Source organism: Astyanax mexicanus, chromosome 1 (assembly GCF_023375975.1).
Source record: "Astyanax mexicanus isolate ESR-SI-001 chromosome 1, AstMex3_surface, whole genome shotgun sequence".
In the NCBI taxonomy this organism is placed as follows: domain Eukaryota; kingdom Metazoa; phylum Chordata; class Actinopteri; order Characiformes; family Acestrorhamphidae; genus Astyanax; species Astyanax mexicanus.
Window position 1 is genome coordinate 99718097 of NC_064408.1, and position 23925 is coordinate 99742021.

Below are 23925 nucleotides of genomic sequence, written 5' to 3' on the forward strand. Positions count from 1 at the left end.
TACATGTGTAAAAAAAAATTGACAAAGTATTTAGCCTCCCTATGTCAATACTTAGTAGAGCTTTTGGGGTATGTCTGTTCCAGCTTTTTTGCATCTAGAGAGTCTTGCCTATTCTTCTTTGCAAAATAGCTCAAGCTCTTCTAGGTTGGATAGAAAGCTTCTGTGAACATCAGTTATAATGCCTTGCCACATATGCTCAATGGGAGATGAAATTAGATTAGAACAGTGTATGGGCAATGCTGGTAATATGATATGCATCACGATACAGGCATTATGATTTAAAACATTGCAATACATTACAGTTTTAGGAACAATGTAGTATCAAATGCATAAAATCTGAATAAAAGAGAATTAGATTTTTTTTATGCAATCAGAACAGTGGGACCTGGAGACAACACTGTCTACGGCTGGACAATAAAACAATTGTTTATTGAATTGTGATCAATTTGATATTGTAATAAGTTGTGTGTGAAAGTTTTGGGGATTTAGTGCTCTTTAATTGTAGAAATGTGTAATTGGACTGAGTCATTTTAGAGCAGATTAATCTGGAGATGTTAACAACAGTTCTGTTACATTCTCTTTCAGCTTGCCAGCTCTCTTCAGTTCTCTTTGATGAAGGCTGAGTTTGTTGTTCTGATTTCTCCATGTTTGCAGTAGCTCTTGTATGAGCATCATTAGCAGTTCACCTGTTGTACTGGTCAGGTATAAATCAGTAAAAGCTATGTTTGAAAGAAAAAACTCACAGTCGGACCTACCAGGCACCTTGTTTTTTTTATCGAATATATTTGTCTTCTGTGCAAGGGATGAACCAGAAATACATGCACTCATCAATACATGTGCTTTAAAATAATTAATTATTCAGTAAAAGTGAATAACCTGTTGAGAGCAAATGTTCCTTAATATCCCACACTGTAAAACATTTTAAGTTGGTTAAACTCAGCAACATAAGTTCCCCTGCTGCCTTAAAAAGCTGAGTTAACTCAACTTGATGAAAACATTTGTATGAACTCAAGATGTTAAGTTAAACAAGTTGTTCAAATACTCATTACTTACTGTTTCAACTTGATGAGTTAAAACAACTCAAGTGTTTAATTTGTCCTTTTTTTAAAAATGTTCTTTTTTATTTTAACACACACTTTCAAGTTAGTAAAACTTCAGTAATATTCACACAACTTATTATTTTAAGTTAACCATAAGTATTAGAAACATTTTTAACATTATTATTTAACTGCCAATACTGACAGTATATTGCTGGGGCAGAATAAGAGGAAACTCAGTAAAGAGTGAACTCTGTAGCTCAAATCCAGCATACTGTGATCACTACAAACACAACAAAGTTAATGTGCTTTTACAGCCTACAACACTGAGGCCTGGCAATCAACACATATATTATATTACTGCACGCCCAGGATCAGGTAGCTTTGTACAACAGACAACACAAAGATGGTAAGTAAGGGAGAGACCACACCCAATATGCAAATATTGACCTGGCAATCAACGTATATATTATAATTAGTGCACGCTGAAGAGTAAATGTTTATTACACTTTGGGTGTATTGACAAATATCTTTCAGTTATGATTACTTATCTTAGTATCTATAATTACATAATCATTGTGTGAAACCTTGTATTTTATATGCATTAACCAATACTCACCTTACATTTGATCATTTTTACTCACAGTGTATTTTACACGCATTTATATAGAATATTAACCAATAATCACAATATATTCTTTACATATATAGTAAAACATTGTTTGATCAGGCATGTGACTAACACCGACCTTATTATGACAAATTAACCCACATGATACATAAGGCGTTTACTAACACATAGGACCTATTATATGGCGGTCTAACCACGCGCCACTAACACATTAACATATAACATATGAGATCTATTGTGTGACGTGTGTAGCTCATGCTTGAAGCATTTCGTTTACTGCATGTCTCTGACTAACGGCCATCAATCATCAGCTAGTGCACTCTGGATGAACTAAATTGATACAAAGGAGGCTTCGGGACGAACAGTGCGGCCTTTCTCTCTGTGCGTGCAAAGTTCTTCACCTACCAAAGCGGGAGGACGCGCGCACATAGGGAGGGCGGCACTGTCTAATTACTGGAACAATATCACACTGTCTGACTGGACCCAGTCAATTCTTAAAATAATACCACACTGTCCGGCTGGATACAATCAAGGCCAAACACTAGTGGTCCGGACAGACCTGTGAAACTTGAACACTAACACGTGAAAATATGCATACTAACATGAGATGATTTTAGCAACGCCTCATCAGCAGGTTTCACGTCATTTGGGGTATAAACATGGTGTCATGGTCAGAACAGAATAGCAGACAAGCGCAGATACTGATAAAAACAATATACATTCTGGGTAGTGTAGTTGTTAACCTGAGAACCTCCGTTAGAGCTTGGTGTGGAAGGGACAGAGGAGCTAACAGCACCAGACGTGACACATGGAGTCAGATCAGAGGGGGGACAGAACTTTTACTGGGACGTCTGTTAACTGTCTTGTATGTATTGGTTCTCCTGAATTCAGTAATAAATACTTGGTTTGCTTTCAACTTCACTCCACCTGTCTACGACTCTCTATCAAATGAACACGTAGGGGAGTTGTACCCCGGACGAGAGGTGGGGGTTAACCCACCTCATTTTCTTTTCTACAACAACGCCCAGAATAAGGTAGCTTTGGGCAACAGACAACACAAAGATGGTAAGTAAGGGAGCGGCTACACCCAATATGCAGATATATGGTACCAGGAACCAATAGGAAAGCTGCATGAACCAACACTGTAGAAAGAGCTAAAAGTTGGTTGAAATCACATTTTTTCATTGGCTCAACAAACCTTTTTAAGTTTTCCGGTTGAAAACAATGGAGTTGTACTGGCCGGTGAGTTCACTCAACTTAATAACATTAGTTTTTCTGACTAAAACACAGAATTACTTTTTGGAGTGTTGGTGACTCACGCAGCTGAAAGTAATCCCCTTTAGTTTTTTGCTCCTTGTTATTATTAACTGCTATGCGTCGGTTAAAAAGTGTTTAGCCCAATGCGCCCACGGTTTTAAAGTTGTAAAAAGTACTCCAGTCTTGGAGTCTTGCTGCCTATCACTCTACCTCTCTGCATTTTCAAATCTTCACACTTTCATTTTTTTTAACCAATAACTTAAAAACGTAAGTTGAATAAACTTGGGTAAATTTGAATAACTCACAGGAAGTTAAGACAATATGTTATTTTAAGTTATTTTTATGTAAAACGAAGGAACTTGAGTTCAATATACTAAACTTGTCATGGCAATTGGAATTGAAAAGAACAAATAAGTTCACATAACTTAATGTGGCTGTAATGTTTTACAGTGCAGTCTCTGGGCTATGTATTGAATGAGTCCCAACAAGTTACTTTCCTAGTTTCTTTACTTTAACAATTATGGTTAAATATCAGTCAATGTAATTCAATGACCTCTTTAAACCTTTGTGTTTAAGATGGAGGTACTTAATAAAGCTGCCTTCCATTTACAGGTTCTGTAAAAAAAAAACCACAACGCTTCCTCTGTCCTTCCGTTTGTGTTTCTATTTGTTGCAACAGGTAGCCTAAAAACTCCTCATACGTACAGACGAGCCTGTCCTCTATGCACCCTGTCAAGCATGTCACTTCACTTTAATGAAGAGATAAACTGGCAGTTTTGCTGCCTTGTGTAGGACAATAGTTTTGCATGAGTGTCTTAAATAGGTAATGTTTTACTTTGACAGCGTACATTTTTTAATAGCATACATTTAATCTACTGATAATACAGCAGAGTTGTATATTGTAGTATAATGTGGCAGTTTATTCAGTCAGATAGAGGAGCAAAGTGTGAATATACAGTATTTAATATCTTGTTTTTTTGTTTCTCAAAACAGTTATATCTCTGGATTTTGAGTTTCAGATGGAAAGAAATCTTTTTGGATACAATATTTTGGAACTAGCAATTACTCTATCTATATATCAAAATTTAAAGTTACCAAAAAAGTCAAAGAAGGCATCATTGGCCTTGCCCTCTCAGGGGTAGGTTGATGACATTTCCTCACAATATCACTCATAATGTGCTGCTGTGTGCTGCTTGTATGTTGGTGGGATTGCTAGTGATAAACAATGGTATTGGCCTTTCAAACTGGCTGGAAAAGGGAGTAAACTTAGAAACAAATTATACAAAAAAAGAATATATGTAAAAAAAATAGCTCATCATCACAATTGTTTTCACATACTGCTTCCTTAAACTTTGGACAAGCATAAAATATTGGGGCTCATTTTTCCTCTTTATGGTAGAAATTGGCTTCCATTAGGCTACATGTCAAGGTTATGTGTGAATCCCTTACTTTTCATGTTGTTGTATGCAATTAACACATACTCATACTGAGTTCTCAAACTGGTCTTTCTCTAGGGTAAAGGGTGGGTGAGTTCTGACACAACACATAGAATGCTTGGTTAAATGGACCGCCCACTTTTTTCTCCCAGATTATCTCATAATTCAAATTTAGAATTGTGATATATGCTACACGACTAACTGTGCATCAGTCAGTTCACTTTTATGGGTGTAAAAAACATTTTTGCATGATATCCATCTTATCCCACCACTGGTTGAATGTGTTAAATTTCGACTATAACAATAGACATGGCTCTCGAAGACAAATTTTCAGTGTTGGAATAAAATCAGGCTGGCTAGAGTTGAGTGGCAGTCGAGTTGCGCTCGCGTCATCTTGATCGCTCAGTGTTGTTGAAATGTGTTTAGGATTGAAAGTTTTAGTCAGCCTTTTTCTCATCCTCCGTTCAGATAAAATCAACCGTGTTTAATATTATTGTACGTCTTGAGACTTGGCTCACGCAAATAGGGTGTGAACAATGTCAACAACCAATAGGAGAGCTACGAAAAGCCACAAAGCAAAAATATATTTGAACGATTTGAAAAATATATATGGTCCTTACTTTAATATATACAGCATTTTAAACACAGGTAGCACTTCATCAACAATCATTATATTTAAAGTTATTTTATTTTGCACTAGTACTTTTTCTTATTGAGCGGTGTTATTTTTTTATACAAACAACGTTTATTAAATACACATTTTGCAAGAATGTTCTTCATTTCATTAATTCTATCTAAAACTAAGGCAAATGGATAGCAGTTATTCTTTGCTATACAAGGTTATAGCAAAAAATATGGAAGAATAAGTTTACAAGAGATTTGAACACAAAATATAATCTATTATAAAAATATCAAGAACTAACAGTGTGGCAGAAAAAAAATGTTGATGGGGACAAAAGTTATGAGTCTCATGAATCTAAATCATAGTGTCAGACTTTAGTCTATTAAAAGTATTTTTAAAGTCTTTTCAAAGTCTTCTAGTGTATGGTTAGAATAGGGTGGATAGCTAGTTCACTATATAGGGAGTAGGGTGTATGGAGGGATTTTAAATGCGGACACAGCGTGCTTAGTGGAGGCGTAGCAAACGTGCGATACGTAACAACGTCACTGCGTGGAATTGATTTTGGTAGGGGGGGATTTATGTATTTTATGTTTTTAGGTTTATGTATTAAACACCTCAAAAACTTAAAGGTTTGTTCAAATAACAGCACCATATAGTACTAAAACTTAATCTAAATAATTCAAGTTTGTGTTAAACTAAAACTACGCGTTTTCAGTGCTCACTGTATTTCCCACAGGTCCACACAGCTCCCCCTCCGTAGGACATGGACTCGCCCAGGGGTTTGAAGTGGAAAGCGGGAGTCAGGCCGAGAGGAGGACACAGAACCCTGTTAGGACTAAATACAATAAATATAGTTATACATATATGTATATAACTGTATCTGTATGTTCGCGGGCTCTGTGTTACGTGGGGCGGAAAACAGACACGCTGTTTGGGTGTAGTTTAGTTAGTTTTCCGCCTCAGCATGAAGGAGAAACAGCGCTGAGACAGTCCGTTACACTAGAGGCTAAGCTAAGCTAACTGAGCGAAATCGAGTTCTGTGCTTCTGTGGCTTTTGTTTACTAGTGTTTACTGCTTTAATAGAGTCGCCTCCGCCGGTTATTTTCATAATTTATCGGCTATTTAACTTATTTAACCCCCAGAATGGACGTGACTACGTGTCTGAAGTCTCTGCTTCTGGCGATTCGGCAGTACAAAAACAACAAAAGCACCCTGAGTTCATCACAGCTGCAGAAACAGATCGAGGTGAGTCAAACTTACAGTCTGAGCCCCTGAGGTGACCCAGAGTAGATAGCCAGGGTTGCCAGGTCCAACAAAAATATCCAGCCCAAAGTCAGTCTAAAATCTGATCTTTAGAAGCTTAAACTAGCCCAATATATATTTATATATATACATATATATATGTCTGTCTCACGTTTGAAGCAAATGCCAAAACAACTCTGAGTGTACGACTTAGTGTTTTGTTTTATAAGGGGTTTATTATCCGTATTGCTATCTGTCTCATAAGTCATTAATAATATTGTAACATTAGTGTTTAATTAGTTATTTTACATCTAACAGTTACTAATGATGCTACATATTCTAATAATACACTCCAAATATCTCCATTATAATAAAGATTTGTGACTTACTCTACTGTAATATAAAATGTAATATAAAACACTAAGGCTCTGCTTACTATTGGGTTTATTTTGTCTCACAAAATTACACAATATATGAAGAAATTAGACTTCATTAGCATGATCTGAAGCATGTAAACAATAGACCTTAGAAAGAGGTATGTCAACAATTTTAACACTGCTTCCTTTTTAAATAGTTCCATAAACACTGTGAATGGACCTAAAATACTCAATCTTTAAGTATTTAAAAGAGGCATTGTTCAAAAGCTCCTTTTTACAAATCAGACACAAGTTTAAATCAATATCAAAATAATAATACGGAAAAAAAAATAATAAGTGAGCATTAGTGCTGCACAATATTAAGAAAAACAGACGTGATAAAGTATAGTGCAATATTTAAAAATACAGGAACTGTAGGGCTGGGAGGTTAATCTAATTTATTTGATTGAGTTACTGTTTTAATGTGATTCTCAAAATATGAGGGATTCTCAGTGGATAAACATTTGCTTCTGTCAGAAACCTGTAACAAACTCTTTTATGTGGCAGGGATTTTCATATTTTACACTTTTTATTAACTGAAATACAAGCCTGTTATTTTTGCACCGTATTTAATATAAAAGCTGCATGTAAGGTTGAAGGGGTCTGCTTACTGTATCTAACAAAAGTTTGAACGTTAATGTAAATTATGCAGTTTTTTTCCAAATCGCAATCAAGAATATTAAGGTATACATACAGACTTATGTATTTATCAGTGCATAAACTTGATTTTTCTTTTGACGCCTCTACAAACTAGTGAAAGATATTTTCACAACAAAGCACTATTATAACCCTAGATAAGAGCACCTTCTAAAGTTGTTGTATATAAGTGTAAACCAAATGTCACCAGAAATGCCAAAGTCAATGATTTAGCATGTTGTGATATTAATAATGAACCCTCTGCCTATGTGCAACAAATTGGAGTAATATAATGAAGCAGGGCAAACAATCTGTGTCGGAGAAGTTAGAATAATTTTGTGGGAAATTTCCTTTAATTTCAAGCAAACTGTAACACAAAGTGTTTGATTTCATTCCCCATAATTGGCGTGTGAAAATTGCACGCATGCACATTTGAATTTTACATAAAGGTCTGTCTTTTCTTTCTGCAGGATGTGTCAGGCCTGAAGTGCTCTAGACTCTTAACATCTGGTCAGGTGCTTCCCAGCGAGTGTTTGAGTGGCCTGTTGGAAGTAGCCGGAGATCCAAACACCAGCCATGCCCTTACTGGGGCCATCCTCTCTCTGCTGTCACAGCTTGGTACTTACTCACGTCATCTATCTGTAAAGGCCCAGAGTTTACTTATATTAATAACATGAAGTTAAAATTATATGAAATGTTATGATAAATTTCCCATTTCCTTGAAAGTTACCACTGCAAATTCAGGGCCTTGTTTTGACAGCCATAAAAAATGCCTTTTTCTTTCTTGGTAGCGTCTGATGATGAGAGCAAAGAGGCCCTTCACAGCAGTTACAGCATTGTTGGAACACTGGCTGCCATCGTCCACTGGAACAGAGCCACCCCAGAGGAGTCTGTTGTTTTACAAGTAAAAACTCCTATCGTTCTACCTACCAATGTCCATGTCACCTACTCATTTACAGTGAGGAAAATAAGTGTTGATTCACTGTTGATTTTGCAAGTTTTCCCACTTTCAAGGAATGGAGAGGTCTGTAACTTTTATTGTAGGTACATTTTAACTGTGAGAGAAAGAATGCCACTAGATGGCATTACAAATGTATCTTAATTAAATTATTTAAATTTGACCATTAGTGCCTAATGTAGTGTATTACAGATCACTTGTCTCACTTGCATCACTTATATCAAGCCCACCTTTTGAAATAAGATATTGTAAATTTAATGAATCAAACCAATGAATGACCATAGACTAATCTAAAACTGGCATAGGCCTCTCTGCTGTAAAAAAAAAAAGAAAATAGAGAATCGAATCGAATCGTGACCCTAAAATCGGAAATAAAATTGAATCGAGGATTTAAAGAATCGTGACACCTCTAGTGTATATTATGAGACACTGGAACAAATAACTTTGTAATGATGTGTACAGCTTTGTCTAGAAAAGGTGTCATGCTATTTTTAATCACACAAAAATGTAGGTACATGGTGTTATAATGTCAGGAACCCTTTAATTTAATTGCATCCTGCTATCCTGATGCTTTATTGTTTTTATTTAACCTTATCACTCTGTCATTATACTGTCATTATTAATGTGGTTATTATTATAATTATTATTATTTTTATTATTAGTAGTAATAGTAGTAGTAACAATAACTGCAGTAATATTTAAGTGTCACATATATTTTATAATCTTGTTTTTAAAAACAATTTTACATTTATTTCCAAACATGCATAAAATCAAATTGTTTATTTTTTTATTTGCATTTAAACATATCTATATATATCATCATACAAAAGCAGTCTGAGTCTGAAAACATAACTTTAACATTCAAGTGGGTTAAGCCACTGTAGGCCTGTTGTGTGTTTATTTGTTTTTGTGACCTCGTACAAAAGATGCATTCAGAATGGTAAAAGAAATTGGGTGCCCTGTATCTGTGTGTTATTTTTTTTTTCTCTGCAGTGTCTTCAGGTCTTACAGAGACTAACTTACAATGTAAGGATACTGCATTGTGCCTCCCACATAGATGAACTCCTCAACTTTCTCATGCTTAATATGTAAGAATAATTTATTATTTCTGCATATTTTTAATGCACTTTACATTAATTACGTTATACAAGCTTAGGGCTTGTTGCTGGTAGTACATTGTGTGCTCTTTAGTCTGATTGAGCTTGAATGTTTAGCCTTTTCTGTTTGTGTGGTTTCTTCAACAGAACCACACAGCATTGGTCACACATTCTCAGTAGCAGTGAAACAGGAGGATGTGAAATGTTTTGATGAGTGTGTGGTCACAAGAAAATTTTGATAAAAAGATTAAATATATTTATATGGATGATATATTGTATGTATATGGACTAAAAAGTTTAAAGTGCTGAGTGCAAAAATAAATTTACGGAGAGCTGATGTTTTTTTTTTTTGTGGTTTTTTTTTTGTTCTTTCTTATCTCAGCCAGTCTAGTAACGATGACATCACAAAGCCGTGCTTGGGTCTAATAGCCAATCTGTGTCGACACAACCTGTCTGTGCAGACCCAGATCAAGTCCCAGGTAGGAGCCGCTTCAGAACATAAAAGCAGTGCTAAAAAAATATTAAATAAATAAATTAAATAAAACTAAAATTTTTATTTTTCATTTTTTTGCAGAGCAATGTTAAGGCTTTCTACAGGGCCTTAATAAATTTCCTTGGTCATAACTGTCTGACAGTGGTAGTCTTTGCGCTGTCTATTTTATCCAGTCTAACTCTCAATGAAGAAGTGGGACAGAAGGTATGTAGGTCGTTGTGACCTTGTTGCATGCTTACTTTGTATGCTTCTGTGGTTTTTACACTGTTTAACTTAAATCCGCCTGTTTGTGGGTTTTCACTTGTAGCTGTTCAATGCAAAGAATATCCACCAAACCTTTCAGCTCATCTTCAACATCACTGTCAATGGCGATGGTACCCTCACCAGAAATTATGCAGTGGATTTATTAGTGGATCTACTCAAAAACCCCAAAATTGCTGATTACCTCACCAAGTAGGTGACCAATCTTGTTTGGGAATGCATGGTAACTGTCTAAATAACTGACGTTCTGCGATTTAATAGGACTTCATTTTGTTCATTGTAGTTACAAACACCTTCCTGTGTGCCTGAACGAAGTGGTTGGCCTACTCCATGGAAAAGACCCTGATACTGCAGTTAAGGTGAGAGATTTTGCTATCGTTTGTTTTTAGAATTAGAGGAAGCAAAGTCTTGAAACAAATTAGTATAATCAGGGTTTGTACGGTCATGAAAAACCTGGAAAAGTCATGGAATTTGAAAATAGCAATTTCCTGGCCTGGATAAGTTTGGGAAAAATAAAAATACCCAGAAAGTTTTGGAAAAGTCATAAAATTTTGGTCTACAAATCTTTGTTCCCATTTTTCAAAAGAGAAAATCTATTTTGAGCCAACAAATATGTCAGCTTAGAGTTAATTCAGTAATTTAGCCCTTCACAATGGAATTCTCAGGATCTGACACACATTTTATTATTAAATATTTTATTATCAGATTCATTTAATTCCTACTATAATCAATTTTTATTATAGTTGTAGTTGATTTTTGGTTTTATTGTCCATGTCTGCACTGATGTTTCAAAAATCGTATGGTCATGAAACTTTGCCTAGAAGGCATGGAAAAGTCATGAAAAAAATCATGGAAAATTAATGGGTTGATTGGTTGAAGTGTATGGACCCTGTATAATAGTGAAGACTCCTATAACATTTCCCCATAATATGATTTTCAGATGAATACAATTTTAAATGTTCAAATATTAATGTATGTATATTTTTAAATGTTGTTCAATAAATAATAGAAAGCAATGGTATAAAAATAAAGGAAACTGAAAACCAGGGCAAACTGTTACTCCTCACTTTGTGCTTGCAGGTGCTGGAGCTGCTTGTGTCTCTGTGCTCAGTTCCAGCCCTGCGCAGACTCTGCTGTGAAACAGTGATCCGGCCTGTGGCCCTTCGACTTCCGCCAGGAGTTAGGAGTGGAGCCCAGACTAGAGGGCCAGAGCCATGTCTCGACCTTCTCCAGTGGGCCACGGGGCCCCTGCAAGGACCAGAGCAGTGCTCCCTGCTCGCTTTATCTCTGCTTACTGAGCTGTTTGAGGTGTGTGTTTAGTCATCTGTATCAAGGAGATCGAACCTCTGATAATATCTGACTTTTTTGTATATGATTAAATATAGATCAGAATGTAAGAGTTGTAATTACTTTACTTTTGCTATAAAACAGTATTACTAAATATCTATTAAACAGTAGCTGTATTGACAGGTTCCAACTGATTTAATAAAAAAAATTATAAAAATGCATGTTATGTAAAATAAGTACATAATAATTTGACATAATATAGAATATGTGTAATAAATAATATTATGTAATAATCTAAAATGAGTATCTTTCTGTCCAAAGAAGGAAATCAAATGAAAAAGATAACGATAAAATCACTGAAAAAAAAAATAACAATGAATTAAATGAATGGGAGCGGCGACACAGTGTCCATCTTTTTTACAGTCTCTGGTCAATAGAAAGCCGCACCTCCTCCAGAAACTAATGCTTTTATTTATTAATTTAAATAAAGTTCAATTGCTTTATTATTTTAATTTTTAAAACTTACATTATGGAGCGAATTATGCTCCAAGGCTTTTTGCACACTTTTTCCTGTTTTTTTGGGGCTAGTGCGCAGAGAATTATAGGTAAATAAGGGTCAGGAAGAATACATTAGTTGTATTCTCAAATTCGCTTTGAAAGTTGTGTGCATTTCTCAGTTGTTTTTGAAGATTCTTTACTTTGGACCATAATTAGTGGTCAAGAATTCAGCCTAGGCTTTGAAACACAGCCAAAATAAGTGTGTGATTTAATTTCTTACAGAAAAGTACATGTCCAGGTTTATTTTCTGACCATTTTAAAAATAACAAAAAGGAGACTATATAAATCTCAGTACAGAAAACAGGATTTAGAAGATATGGTATATAATAACAAATTTTATTATTTTATTTTTTTTATTTAATTTAATTTACTTTGGCCATAAACAAAATGTCACTGTCAAATTTGCCAACAAGAACCAATATACAATCTTTTTTACAAATAGTCAGGACCTTGTCAGCATTGATGGATATGGTATTTCTTAGTGTAATGTACTAACTATATAATTCCTTTTCATCCTCAGGAGGTGATTGATTCTTCACTCTCTGGTTCAGCTCACTCATTTGTGGAACTCCTTCTGCCAGCTCTGCAGGGCTTACTGCAGGCTCCTGATCCTAGTGAAGGAGAGCAGCTGCTGAGGAGACACTGTGTACGAGCAGGACGCACTGTGGATCTTCTGCTTGATATCCATTTCATTTGCCGTCTCCCTGTTTTATCCATCCAAGCAATGGATGTATATGCTGATCTAATGTGTGCTTGAGGCAGTTTTTTACGAGGATTTTTGTTAGTTTGTAATTTGGAGTCATCAGTTACCTACTATAAAGTATACCATGTCATTATTTTAGTGTAACAAGTTAGTTTTGCACTAGTGGTAAGAGGCAAATTTCTTTGTTTCATTTTAGTGGACCTGTATCCATTGGCAGCAACCTCACCACCCTCTTTCAACAGTAGCCTATTAGGTTATTTTACAGTAAAGTACTTTAGGTTATTTGTTTTATCTTTACAATTTTGGTTGCTTTGTATGATGGGAGACCTTGCAAATAGGTGGAAATTAACTAGAACTAACTAGAAAGCGCATGCAAGATGGTCAATGTTTTAGTCCTTAACAGCCCTTGGTCACTTCTGTGTGGAGAAGATTTCTTGAAGACTCTGGTTTCACAGCACATGAGTTCAGAGTTGTGTGCAGCACAGGTGGAGCTAATGCTCTCCAACACACAGGACTACATCGGCTCCAGCTGCTCCGGTTCTGACTCTCAGCTCAGGTGGGTTCAATCTGTGCCATTTGTCAGTTAATTTAGAGTTATAGCTATATTATATAGCAGTTTTACCTTAATTTCAAAGCTTCTCTGACATGTTATAGTGACAGTGGTTACCTAAAAGTCTACATATTGCAATAGTTACCTAAACGGCACTTCCCAAAGCAGTTGAGGTAGGGTAGGTCCATGGTAGAACTTTACAGAAAAGACTCCTTCTTAATAACCTATTGGTAACACATTTGGAGCAGTCGTAACAAGCTGTGTGGTAATGTCAATAGAAAGTCGCACCTCATCCAGAAACTCATGCTTTTATTTATTTATTTAAATTACATTATGGAGCAAATTCTGCTCCAAGGCTTTTTGCGCACTTTTTCCTGTTTTTCTTTTTTTTTTTTTTTTTTTGGGCTGGTGAATCGTTTTTTTTGGACAGAGAAATAAGTTCACTATATGTCCGAGATGGGAATGCATAATGAGTATCCTACACTTGATTTATCTGCCTTTGCTTCTTTTGCAGCCAATTGTGCTCTGAGACCGTACTGAAGACTCTGGAGCTGATGAGCCAGCTAAAGCAGCAAGTGCCCGACATGGAGACCAGATTTTACAGGATCCTGCAGGTAGCTCCCCTGAAATTTTAACTGTGTGTTTGCGACCCTGGATTAGGATTGGTACGTCCAATGATATCCGTGCTTGTTGCAGGACCAGCGTATGGTGATGCCCCTCTCTCTGGCTCTAACATCTAACCGCAGAGAGTGCGTGCAGACTGCCCTGCGCATTCTTTTTGAAGCAGCACCATTGCCCGATTTCCCTGCTGTCATGTGAGTACAGAAAATCGAACTTTCAGGTTTTACCACAGTCACGCCTAGTGTCAAAGACCGGTGTTTCACTTTCTTTCTAGCTGAAGTGTAAGACAGGTCAGAAGTATTGTATTTAAGTTTAACTCCAGTATTGGATAATTTTAGTGATTTCTTTTAGATTGTTTGTTATATTTGGAGTGTGTTTTTTTTTTTTTTTTTTTTCTGGGGAAAATTTTGAGGCACCTGGTTGGACAGCCATGAGCCGTGTTGCATTGTCCATGCCATTTTTAATCTTTTACTATTGTTAGTTCAGTCCAACTCACACTGTCAAAGACCTTTGCTTAGGACTAGAAGTCATGTCTTGTGTGAGCCATGTAATGCCCGTCATCACAATTTGCAGTTTGATGTCAGGAAATGACTCATAATGATTCTTCTTTACTGATAATGGGGAAAAACTGAATTAGTCCACAGGAGCTAGCCTCTATTTATGTGACAAATTTAAAATACACATTAGTTTGCATTAATGTTTCCTCATCTACACATGCCAGAGATCTTAATGATTGTTTATTTATATTTTACACTGGCTCATATCATCTTATAGCTTGAAAATTGGTAGTTAGGGAAAAAATTCAAGAGTCCTTTTCGATAGTCCTTTTTTTTTTTTTTTTTTTCTTCCCCCCTCCACTTTTTGACAGTGTAAATCTCATAGTTGTTTTTTTTATAGGGTTGCATGAATACAGATACTGGTATCGGGCCCAATACCATGATAATGTAACCCAGAGCCACAGCACAGGAAATGGAGAGAAAGAGTGAGAGAGAAAGTAACTGTGTAAGCACCATTAGCTTCCCAAACCATAATTCCTGAAGTACTCCACGAGAAGCTGCAGAGCTCCGGCAGGGCTTGTGGCTATTGCTTTTGATTGCCTAAATCTAAGTAGGTATTGCTATCAGTATCAGCGAGTACAAAAATAGTGGCTAAAAGAGGCGGAGAAAGGGTATCATTGCATCCCTAGTTCTTTATATTGTGACCTCTGTTTTAAGTTCTGTAGGTTTTTCTTTTCCTTCTGTGAAGTTGCCATTCTGCAGATTTGAAGGTTCAATTTATCCAGGCAAAGTTCAATAGGTTACATTGATTGTGTTCTATACGCTTCAAAAGAGTGGGATTCTTGATTATATATGTTTTTCTTTTAGTCTAGGAGAAAGTATTGCTGCCAATAATGCCTACCGGCACAGGGAAGCTGAACGGGCAGTCAGGGGCAGCACTGTCCAGGGGGATGGAGTCTCATTTGGCAAGAGTTTTTCTCGTCCTTCCACAGGCCCTAGCGGCCCCTCTGGCCAGAACATTGACAGCCTGATTGAGAAGCTCCAGAGTGGAATACAGGTGTGTTTTGGGGTTCTAGTGTGCATGTTTGGGATCATTGGCTTGTGTGTGTGTCCATTCGGCAGCGTCTCTTACTTGTATTCCAGTTACAGGAACCAATGAAAGATGTGCACATGTCCGAGATCATTGATGTTTACGAACAGAAAATCTCTGCCCTGGCGGTATGTTTACTTTCATGTTCTGTCTCATGATTTGTGTTGATTTGTGCAAGTCTGTATAAAGTGATGTGTATGTTTTGTGTGTATGCAGTCTAAGGAGGGTCGTCTGCAGGACCTGTTGGAGGCCAAAGCTCTGGCTCTGTCTCAGGCCGACCGGCTCATTGCTCAGTACCGCTGCCAGAGAGCACAAGCTGAAGCTGAGGTTGGGAAGATGATCATGACATTATAGCAGTAGAAAACATACAATAGGAAAAAGTAAAAATAAATAAATATGTATATTGGGTTTGGTGAATTTCAGTTTTGCACAGCTAACAGAAAGCATAGGGGCTGATTCATACAGTGCCAGTCAAAAGTTTGGACACCTTAAATTTATATTTTGCATTATAGATTCTTAATAAAGTCATTAAAACTATGAAGAAATCATATGAAAAAGTGTTAAACAATGTCTTAAATGTCTTAGTCTATTTAAAGTAGCACCTCTTGCTTAGGTGACAGAGTTGCACATCTTGGCATTTTCTCAATCATCTTTGAGTTCAGCTGTGCTGAACTTGTCAAAAGTTCATTACTTAAATGGCCTACCCGCTTAATGTGCCCTCTTAGTTACTTTTACAAGCAACTAAGATACTCCGTAATCAGTAATGGGTAGTCATATAATTATACCATCACTGTGCTCAACTATTTAAAGAAAAAAAAATACTTTAAGAAATGAAGGTCAGTCAATCTGGAACTTTTCAAGAACTTGCAACTTAAGGATACTTTCAAAAACCATCAAACATTAAGATAAAACTGGTTCTCATTAGGACCGCCCCAGGAAAGAAAGACCAAGAGTTACCCCTGTTGCATAGGATAAGCTACCAGCCTCAGAAACCTGAAGTGAATAGCACCCCAGATAAGAACACCAAATGCTTCAGATTATTTTGGTTTGTGTGACACTTAAGTTGCTACATGATTACTTTTGTGTTCCTTCATAGTCTGGATTTCATTTATAATGTAGGACTATGAAAAAAAAAGGAAAAACATTGAATGAGAAGGTATGTCAACTTTTGACTGGTACTGAATATTGCCAGAAATAACTGCACTCTTTCCATAACTCCCACCCCACCCCCATTCAGAAACATTCTGATATATGCACAGGTCACACTTTTTTTCTTTTCCACATGCTAAGCGTGTGGAACATTGCATGCTAAAAAAAAGAGCAATATAGAAAATTATGACAGACAAAAATCATTTTAAAACTCGTCAGCTTAGTTCTTTCTTTCTCTCTCTGACTGTCTGTCCCTATAGGCACGAAAGCTGGCATCACTATTAAAAGAGACAGAGAGGAGAAAGGAGGAGCTGCAGGCTGAGCTCAGTGTGCAGGTTCTAGAGGTAGAGAAGCTGAAGACTGACAGCCATCAGCTCCTGCAGCACAACAGCCGACTGCAGACTGTGTCTGATGAACACCAGAACCTGAAGGGCACCTACAATCAGCTGCTCAGCAGGTCAGGATTTCTACAGTACAGTATTTCACATGCATACATTACTGTTTCACATTTTAAAGGTTTCAGATCATCAACTCCACCAGTTGTGGAACTATTCCTATTTTATTCATTAAAGATAAAAAAATATATATATTTAAATCCTATATCGTCACCAATGTACAAAGTAATTTGCCACAGACAGGTATGATTACTGCCAGGCCTACTGAACGGAAACATCACGCAAATAAAATAAAAAAAATCAGTGTACCATAACACATTCTTAAGAGATTACAATGGATGATCTGATTTTTTAGATTGTGACAAATATGGGAAAAACAAGCTACTGAAAACAGAGCAAATTCTTTTTCAGTGCACTGTATATTCCCTTTGCAAGAACCTACTACCATATACACACCACCCACATATGCTACCAGCCCCTTTGCAGTGTGTACAAAATTTCCAAACTTTGCAGTGAGTGGTCTGTTTGTGTGTGCATGACTGGGTTGTGCTCTTCAGGTATAACAAGAATGAGGGAATGCTGAAGGAACTCCAGGCTGCCCACATCTCTCTTACCCAGCAGGCTGAGGGCTTGAGGAAAAGTAATGAGGGATTCAAACTGCAGCAGGAGAGGTGAGTCTGGAATTAGTGTCTCTGGTGCCATGGTCATGAAGGCCTCATATCATAGAAGCTGCTTTACCAAACGATAAACGCTATTATTATAATTTCATGGCCATTTAGATATCATAGCTTATTAATATTACTATTAATAATAAATCTTCTTCAGTTACAACCTTTGAAAGGGCGGTGCATACAAATAAAATTAAAATAAAGTTTAAACTAAGTTGACATGTCATTCATATAAAAGTTTTTTTCTTGATAAGAAAAACACAATGATGATATCAATGTAAGTAAAAAAAAATGCATGAAAAGTCAAACCTGTAAGTTCAGAACATATTAACAAACCAAAAATGTTATGACAAAACATAACCGAAAATAAAACACGACAGCAAGTCAAACATTAAGTCAAGAGAGAAAGAATAAGTCATTACCTATCAAACTGTTACTGACATGCTAAAAATCTTGTATTTTTTACATGATTATGGAAGTGTTTTAAGTTGTCTAAATTTCATGAGTGGGCTGATACTCTTAAAAAAAAGTCTCTTTAGACTGAATTCTATTTTAATTTATGAAGCTTTTCCTTTTGCTTCTGTAAAGTTGCGATTCTGAAGATTTGAAGTTTGCTGATTAATTGGTTAAATGTGTGTTAAATGTGTCTTTCTTAAAAATTGTTCTCTAAATAAGTAAGTGGGTTTTACATTTGTATGTTTTACCTTGCTGCTGCCCATACACACCCCTCTAATTTAATTTGATTTCACATTACTCATAGTTCCTCATTATTACCTGTCTATCTGAGAAGTTGTTTGTTGCTGTTGCTTATCTGTTTTCTTATCATTTTTGCTGTCATTACCATAGACTTGCTCAAATGAGGCTTTGACTTGGAGCCTTGTAATACTGATAGTGAATTTTGACAGCATTTGTGTATATTAAACTCTTAAACAGGATGTAAAGTCGACAAAATGTATCTGGTATTACAAGTAGAAACAATCAGAAACATTCACAAAAAAGGTTTTGTTTTCATCTAAAAGTCTGGTCCAAGGTCCAAACCATGGTTTGTCTTTGTTACGTTGTATAAATAATCTTTCCATGTGCTGTTGTGCCTTATGTCTACTTTTCCAGTTTATTTCTTCTAATTGGTGACCATAGACTGCCTTAACTACTTTTTAATAAGTCTGAAAGTGTATATGAAAGTGTGTATATTCAAATATCCGTAAAAAATGCATAAATAGCCAATTGTTGATGCACTGTTGAACTTTGGTGCACCTTCACCTTCGGCTGAAGGACTGTAATGGCTTTTCTGTTGTAGTGTTGTGTAATGTGTAATGTGGTTAAGGTGGCGTGAAGTCATCAGTTCTCTCATTGTTTCCCCCCACAGGCTTTCAGCAGAGTTGGTACAGAAAGAACAGCACATCGCCACATTGGAGGAAACTGTTCAAGAGAAACGTGCCACTATTGCTGGTGAGGCCGTGTAGTGCAGCTTGCAATGGAATCATGTGTGTTGGTGTAGCCTTGTGGGGGTGTGTGGGGGGTGTGTGAGGGTGTATGTAGGTTGGTGGTCTTTATGGAATGAATGGCTCACTGTTTATGCCACAGGTTTGCAGGCTGAGATGAGGAGGCAGGAGGAGCAGGCTAGCGAGATGGAGGAGAGCATGAACATTCTGAGGAAGGAGCTCAACAAGACCGAGCAGGCCAGAAAGGAGGCCAGCATTAAGGTAGGTGGCTTTTTGACTCAAACTAACAGTTTGATCAGGCCTAAAAATATTTTAGTAAGAATATTGTTAAAACTCACCTTTTAACTACAATTCTTGGCTAATTAGAAGTCTGTCCTTACTGAAATCGCTGTTACAAAAAATAACAAAAAATATATTACAGAGTAACTGGAGTTGAAAAGTAAAATAATATTTATAAAGAAATTGTGGTCATGTAGCATAGTAATTTATTATGTTATATTACAGTGCTGAGAAAATAAATACATATTGTAAAGATTTTAAAAGACTAACCCTTTAAAACTCTCATGAGTGACCTCTTGTGGTAGTTTTCTCTAATGACACATTAGAAGCAACTAGTCCTAGGCAGGTACCAATAGCTTAAAGGTAATCAGCTGAATTAAAACTGGGATAGAGGAGACCACAATGGCCGATCCTTTATCAGGGTCAGGCCAAACCTGGTGGGCAGTTCCTAAATAAAACAAATTGAGATAGTGAACAGATTATTAGAGTCTGTTTAATTAACTAAAAAAAGCGAGCCAGAAGTTAACATGGATACAAGAGCATCCTGAAATATCAGCATCCAAAAGTAAGCCAGTTACAGAAATAATGGTTAAGTGTAACTGTCTTTTATTTTATTTATACCTACCCAATGGCAAAACAGACAACTTTCAATCACGTTTTTTTTCTAATATACTGTAATTCTACCTTCTTTATTTAAATGCAACAGCTAGTGTAACCTCCGCTTATATTGTCAAATTTTATATCCCCACATAATTCGTTTTTAAAAGCGTTATTCAGCTCTATTCAAGAAGGTGTGGTTATTGTAAAACGGCTGGTTATGGGCGGGACCAGTAACAGACGCTCCGCAGCCTGTGACCTCGAGGCAGCCCTCAGGGGCGGGGTTATTCAATTGAGTAGGCTGTCTCTCAACAGTCTTTCTCCTTCCTCTGTTCTCTACTGTGCAGACTCTGGTATCAGGATCACTAACATGGCGGAAGATTTTGGCTTTATTTTCATTGAATGAAGGCGAACGGCAACACGGCGTCCATCTTTTTTTACAGTCTCAGTACTTACCAGATTCGGCAGATACTCTTCCCCTGAGTTCCCCTAAGCTTTTTGATTTTGTTGTTAATCCCAGAACAAACGTGTTACTTTGGATTAGCTGTGATACATAAGATAAATATGTAGTGTTGGGTATGTAGGTGGTCAGGAATATACATTGTTGCACAGGCTGTGGACTTATTTTGGATGTTTCCCCTTTTTTTCTATGTGTATGTGCTCTGTAGGCTTCATCTCTGGAGCTGCAGAAAGCCCAGGTAGAATCCAGACTGCAGAAGAGGGAGGAGGAGCTGAGCAAGCACACACAGATGATCGCCATGATCCACAGCCTCAGCAGCGGCAAGCTCAAAAACGATGCATCAGCCAATCTCTCTCTCTAATACATTTACTCACTCCTAATAAACACTCAGACAGATATGACCCACGCCTCAACTAGTGTCACACCCCTGACACCTCAACGTACAGTTCACTTACCCACAGAAACAAATTCTCAATCATAGGCAAACTTGGGAAACACACACAAAGAAAAAACTCTGTAGGTTTGAAATACTGCTAATGAAATGTATGCAAAATGAAATAGTAATTTCAATATGATACAATACGTAATTCATTTTAATGATTTTTAATTGCAATCCAATTAACTTATTGCCTTTTGTATGTGCTGTATTTTTCTGTCATACCTTCTCCTGACATATAATTTTTAAACAAATCAATAAATGTTGCCTATTAAATAAAAATGGTCAGATATGAACAAGTATTTGCTAATGTACTGTTTTGTGTAAATGGTTAAATGTCACTCAAATATTATTGTTATTTTTTTCTCCCTAAGTATGATGCTGTTAGCCAACATAATATTCAAATAATCATGATGGCTAATTCAATGCATTTTCTGATTTAAAATGTAGTGCAACCAGTAGATGGAGCCATGATCCAAAACATTTAGACCTGGCAAAAAAAGTTGCCTGTAACTGTTACAGGGGCAGTTTCCTGAGCAAGGATTAAATCTAGTCATAGTATAGTTTATTTTTATATATTTTATATTTTTTGTATATACTTGAAGACCCTGTCTTGATAACTGCCCCAAAGTGTCTATATAATGGCACTTCAGTTTAGTGTTTATATGTCCTGTAACTGGAGTTGAAAATGTAAAAAAAAAAAAAATAACATTAATTAGATAAATTAATTGAACGTCAGTTCAAAGGTGATTTAGATATTATTAGTTGTAGCTGTATTTGATTTTGATTTTTATGATATACTTAAAATTGTTAGACACTGTGAGTGACTTACAATTTAATCATCTTTTTGAGGACACTAGGCAAATGTACACATAAGGGAAAATATACATTCTATATATGAAATACTCAAATACATTCAAAATCACTTCACAATGGAACAGTAATCTCAGAATGTGATGCAATATAGGAAACATTTTAAGGATTATTAATTCATTGAAATGAGATCTAGTTAGTATATTGACTTTTTTTTTCCATTATCACCCAACATTTATAAATAAACATTAATAAATGGATTTCTGTTACACTAAATAGTTAAACTTATTAAATGTTTTACTGGCAAATGATACACAAAATAAGATTTGTTACACTGAGAATTTTTGTTCTTTAAACAAAAAAGTTTAGAATAATAATGCTAATGCAATAATGCTAGCCAAGCCAAGTATGGAGCATAGACTGTATATAAGTGTGGACAGGACGACAGGGGGTGAAAATTAAAGCTACTACGTCTCAGACATGTGGGCGGGGTTTGGGCAGTTACACGGTCCCGCCTCCCACCACTGTTGCTGCTGTTCCAGCTTCACTTTGCCCTGCGCAAGTGCAAATGAATAGGTACTTCCTGTCCATACTTATATACAGTTTATGGTATAGAGATGGAGCCATAAAACAAAACAATATGACTATTTATTTTTTTGTATTTCAGCAGAATCACTTCACATTTTACTTAGTGTGCAGTTTACTCCCAAAATGTGTGTACTGAAGTTCCTCAGATAGTTAGCTGAGTCACATTTAAACACACATTCTTTTTTGAATAGTCATAGTTTCACTCACTGTTCTTAAGCGAGAGGACATATCATTCCAAACATTAATAACACATTCTTTATTTATAACTCCACTGCTTGGTACAGTAGTTTGGGCTGTGTTTGGCTTTAAATAGGCATGCTGATTATGGATTATGAGATTTGGATTAACTGTGGTGAAAGGTTCTCTGTTGTTGTTTTGCTGTTGAGTTATTAGTAACCTTACTGCATAGTTTCTGTTTTCATTTACAGAACAGGTTACTGAACATCCCTGTGATGGAATGTGTCACAAGAAGTTTTGAGTTTCTGTATTCGTGTTTGTGTTTAGATCACCAATATGTGTCATTTTTGTTGTCTGCCACAGCTTAGTCCAGAATTTTACATTTATATTGAAAAAAGGGCATATATGGGTTTTACATCCAACCTGGCTTAACAGTGTATAAATTAAAACCACCTTATTAATAACCTTAAATTCTTTGGGATTTAAAAGTAATTCCAGTAAGTTACTTAGCAATTCTCTGCGTTATTGTTCTATCAATATTTTACTTACATTTAACTGATTAAAAATGTCTAGAGCTGGTTTTGAATGTGGCATATGAATTTTAAAGCTGTTGTTAATACTGAAGTTCACTAAAAGATGGAAAAAATGAGTATTTGTAGTTAGTGATCATGCTTTTGTCACGTGTTAACTCAAACATTTGATAGAGGTCTAAATGCTAGTAATTTTTATTATCATCCCCTTGTCTCTTGTTTCTAAGAATATTTGTTAAATAACAAGTGCCTTCCACAACTTTCCATAACTAAAATGCCATGACTTTGCTCACAAATAAATGACCAAATTGACAAATACTATATGGACAAAATTATTGGGACACCTGCTCATTTGTTGTTTCTTCTGAAATCAAGGGTAATAACTAAAAAATGTATCCTGTTTTTGTTGGTGTAACTGCTACATTTTGTAATTTACTACATTTTGTATCAAGCATTTTAGTCAGGATTTGGTTGCATTCAGCAACAAAAGCATTTGCTTCAGGATGATTACAGGTTTAAGATCAGGTGGTCACAACTTCATCTCGTCCCCATATCATCCCAGAAGTATTAGAAAGAGCATCATCATTCCAGAGAGCAAAGTTTAATGCTAGTGCGCTGCGTACCTTTACTATTTTTTTAGCTAACAATTTTTGGTTTGTTAAACATTTTCTGAACAATACAGTTAAAGGTCTTAGAAAATGTTCTTACCTGTCTGAAAATTCTCAGAATGCTGTTGTTGAACTTTTTTTAAACATTGCTCCAATGTCTTGTCTTTCAATGTTAAAATTTGTAATGTTTTCATAATGTTAGGATTTGTCTAGCTGGTAACGTTATGTTAGTAACATTCAATTAATGTGATGCAAACCATTATTACGGCACACGTTTTCAGAACATTCCTGGAACATTATTTTTGTATTGTTACTGGCTAAACTTCTGGAATGTTTTTAAAACATTGCTAAAGAATCTTTTAACATTCTCCGTTACCTGGTTAGCCCACGC

The 23925-nt window shown here is 36.1% G+C and overlaps 1 protein-coding gene across 2 annotated transcripts; it reads left to right on the forward strand.

Moving 5' to 3' along the window:
* The first annotated feature begins 5539 nt into the window (after positions 1 to 5539).
* cip2a (cellular inhibitor of PP2A) lies at positions 5540 to 23247 on the forward strand. Of its 2 annotated transcripts, none has more exons than XM_022681585.2 (23): positions 5540 to 5612; positions 5720 to 5811; positions 6126 to 6228; positions 7748 to 7895; positions 8069 to 8181; positions 9229 to 9323; positions 9715 to 9811; positions 9907 to 10029; positions 10133 to 10278; positions 10370 to 10445; positions 11167 to 11394; positions 12452 to 12611; positions 13049 to 13190; positions 13699 to 13798; positions 13881 to 13999; positions 15170 to 15359; positions 15452 to 15520; positions 15609 to 15719; positions 16802 to 16998; positions 17494 to 17607; positions 18971 to 19053; positions 19189 to 19307; positions 20591 to 23247. In XM_022681585.2, exons 2-23 carry the CDS (start codon positions 5747 to 5749, stop codon positions 20741 to 20743), a joined length of 2751 nt encoding a protein of 916 aa, XP_022537306.2. In that variant the 5' UTR covers positions 5540 to 5612; positions 5720 to 5746; the 3' UTR covers positions 20744 to 23247. The 2 variants fall into 2 exon arrangements, with proteins under 2 accessions (XP_022537306.2, XP_022537301.2); XM_022681580.2 differs by having other exon boundaries at positions 5541 to 5612; positions 15446 to 15520.
* Positions 23248 to 23925: the final 678 nt, after the last annotated feature.

What these genes read in the sequence shown, in the direction of transcription:
- cip2a (XM_022681580.2), top strand. Translation starts at nt 5,747, where the DNA reads ATGGACTCGCCCAGGGGTTTGAAGTGGAAAGCGGGAGTCAGGCCGAGA. An exon ending in AGCTGCAGAAACAGATCGAG is followed by an intron (nt 6,229 to 7,747) that starts GTGAGTCAAACT and finishes TTCTTTCTGCAG; the next exon opens with GATGTGTCAGGCCTGAAGTG. An exon ending in AGCTCCAGAGTGGAATACAG is followed by an intron (nt 15,360 to 15,445) that starts GTGTGTTTTGGG and finishes CTTGTATTCCAG; the next exon opens with TTACAGGAACCAATGAAAGA.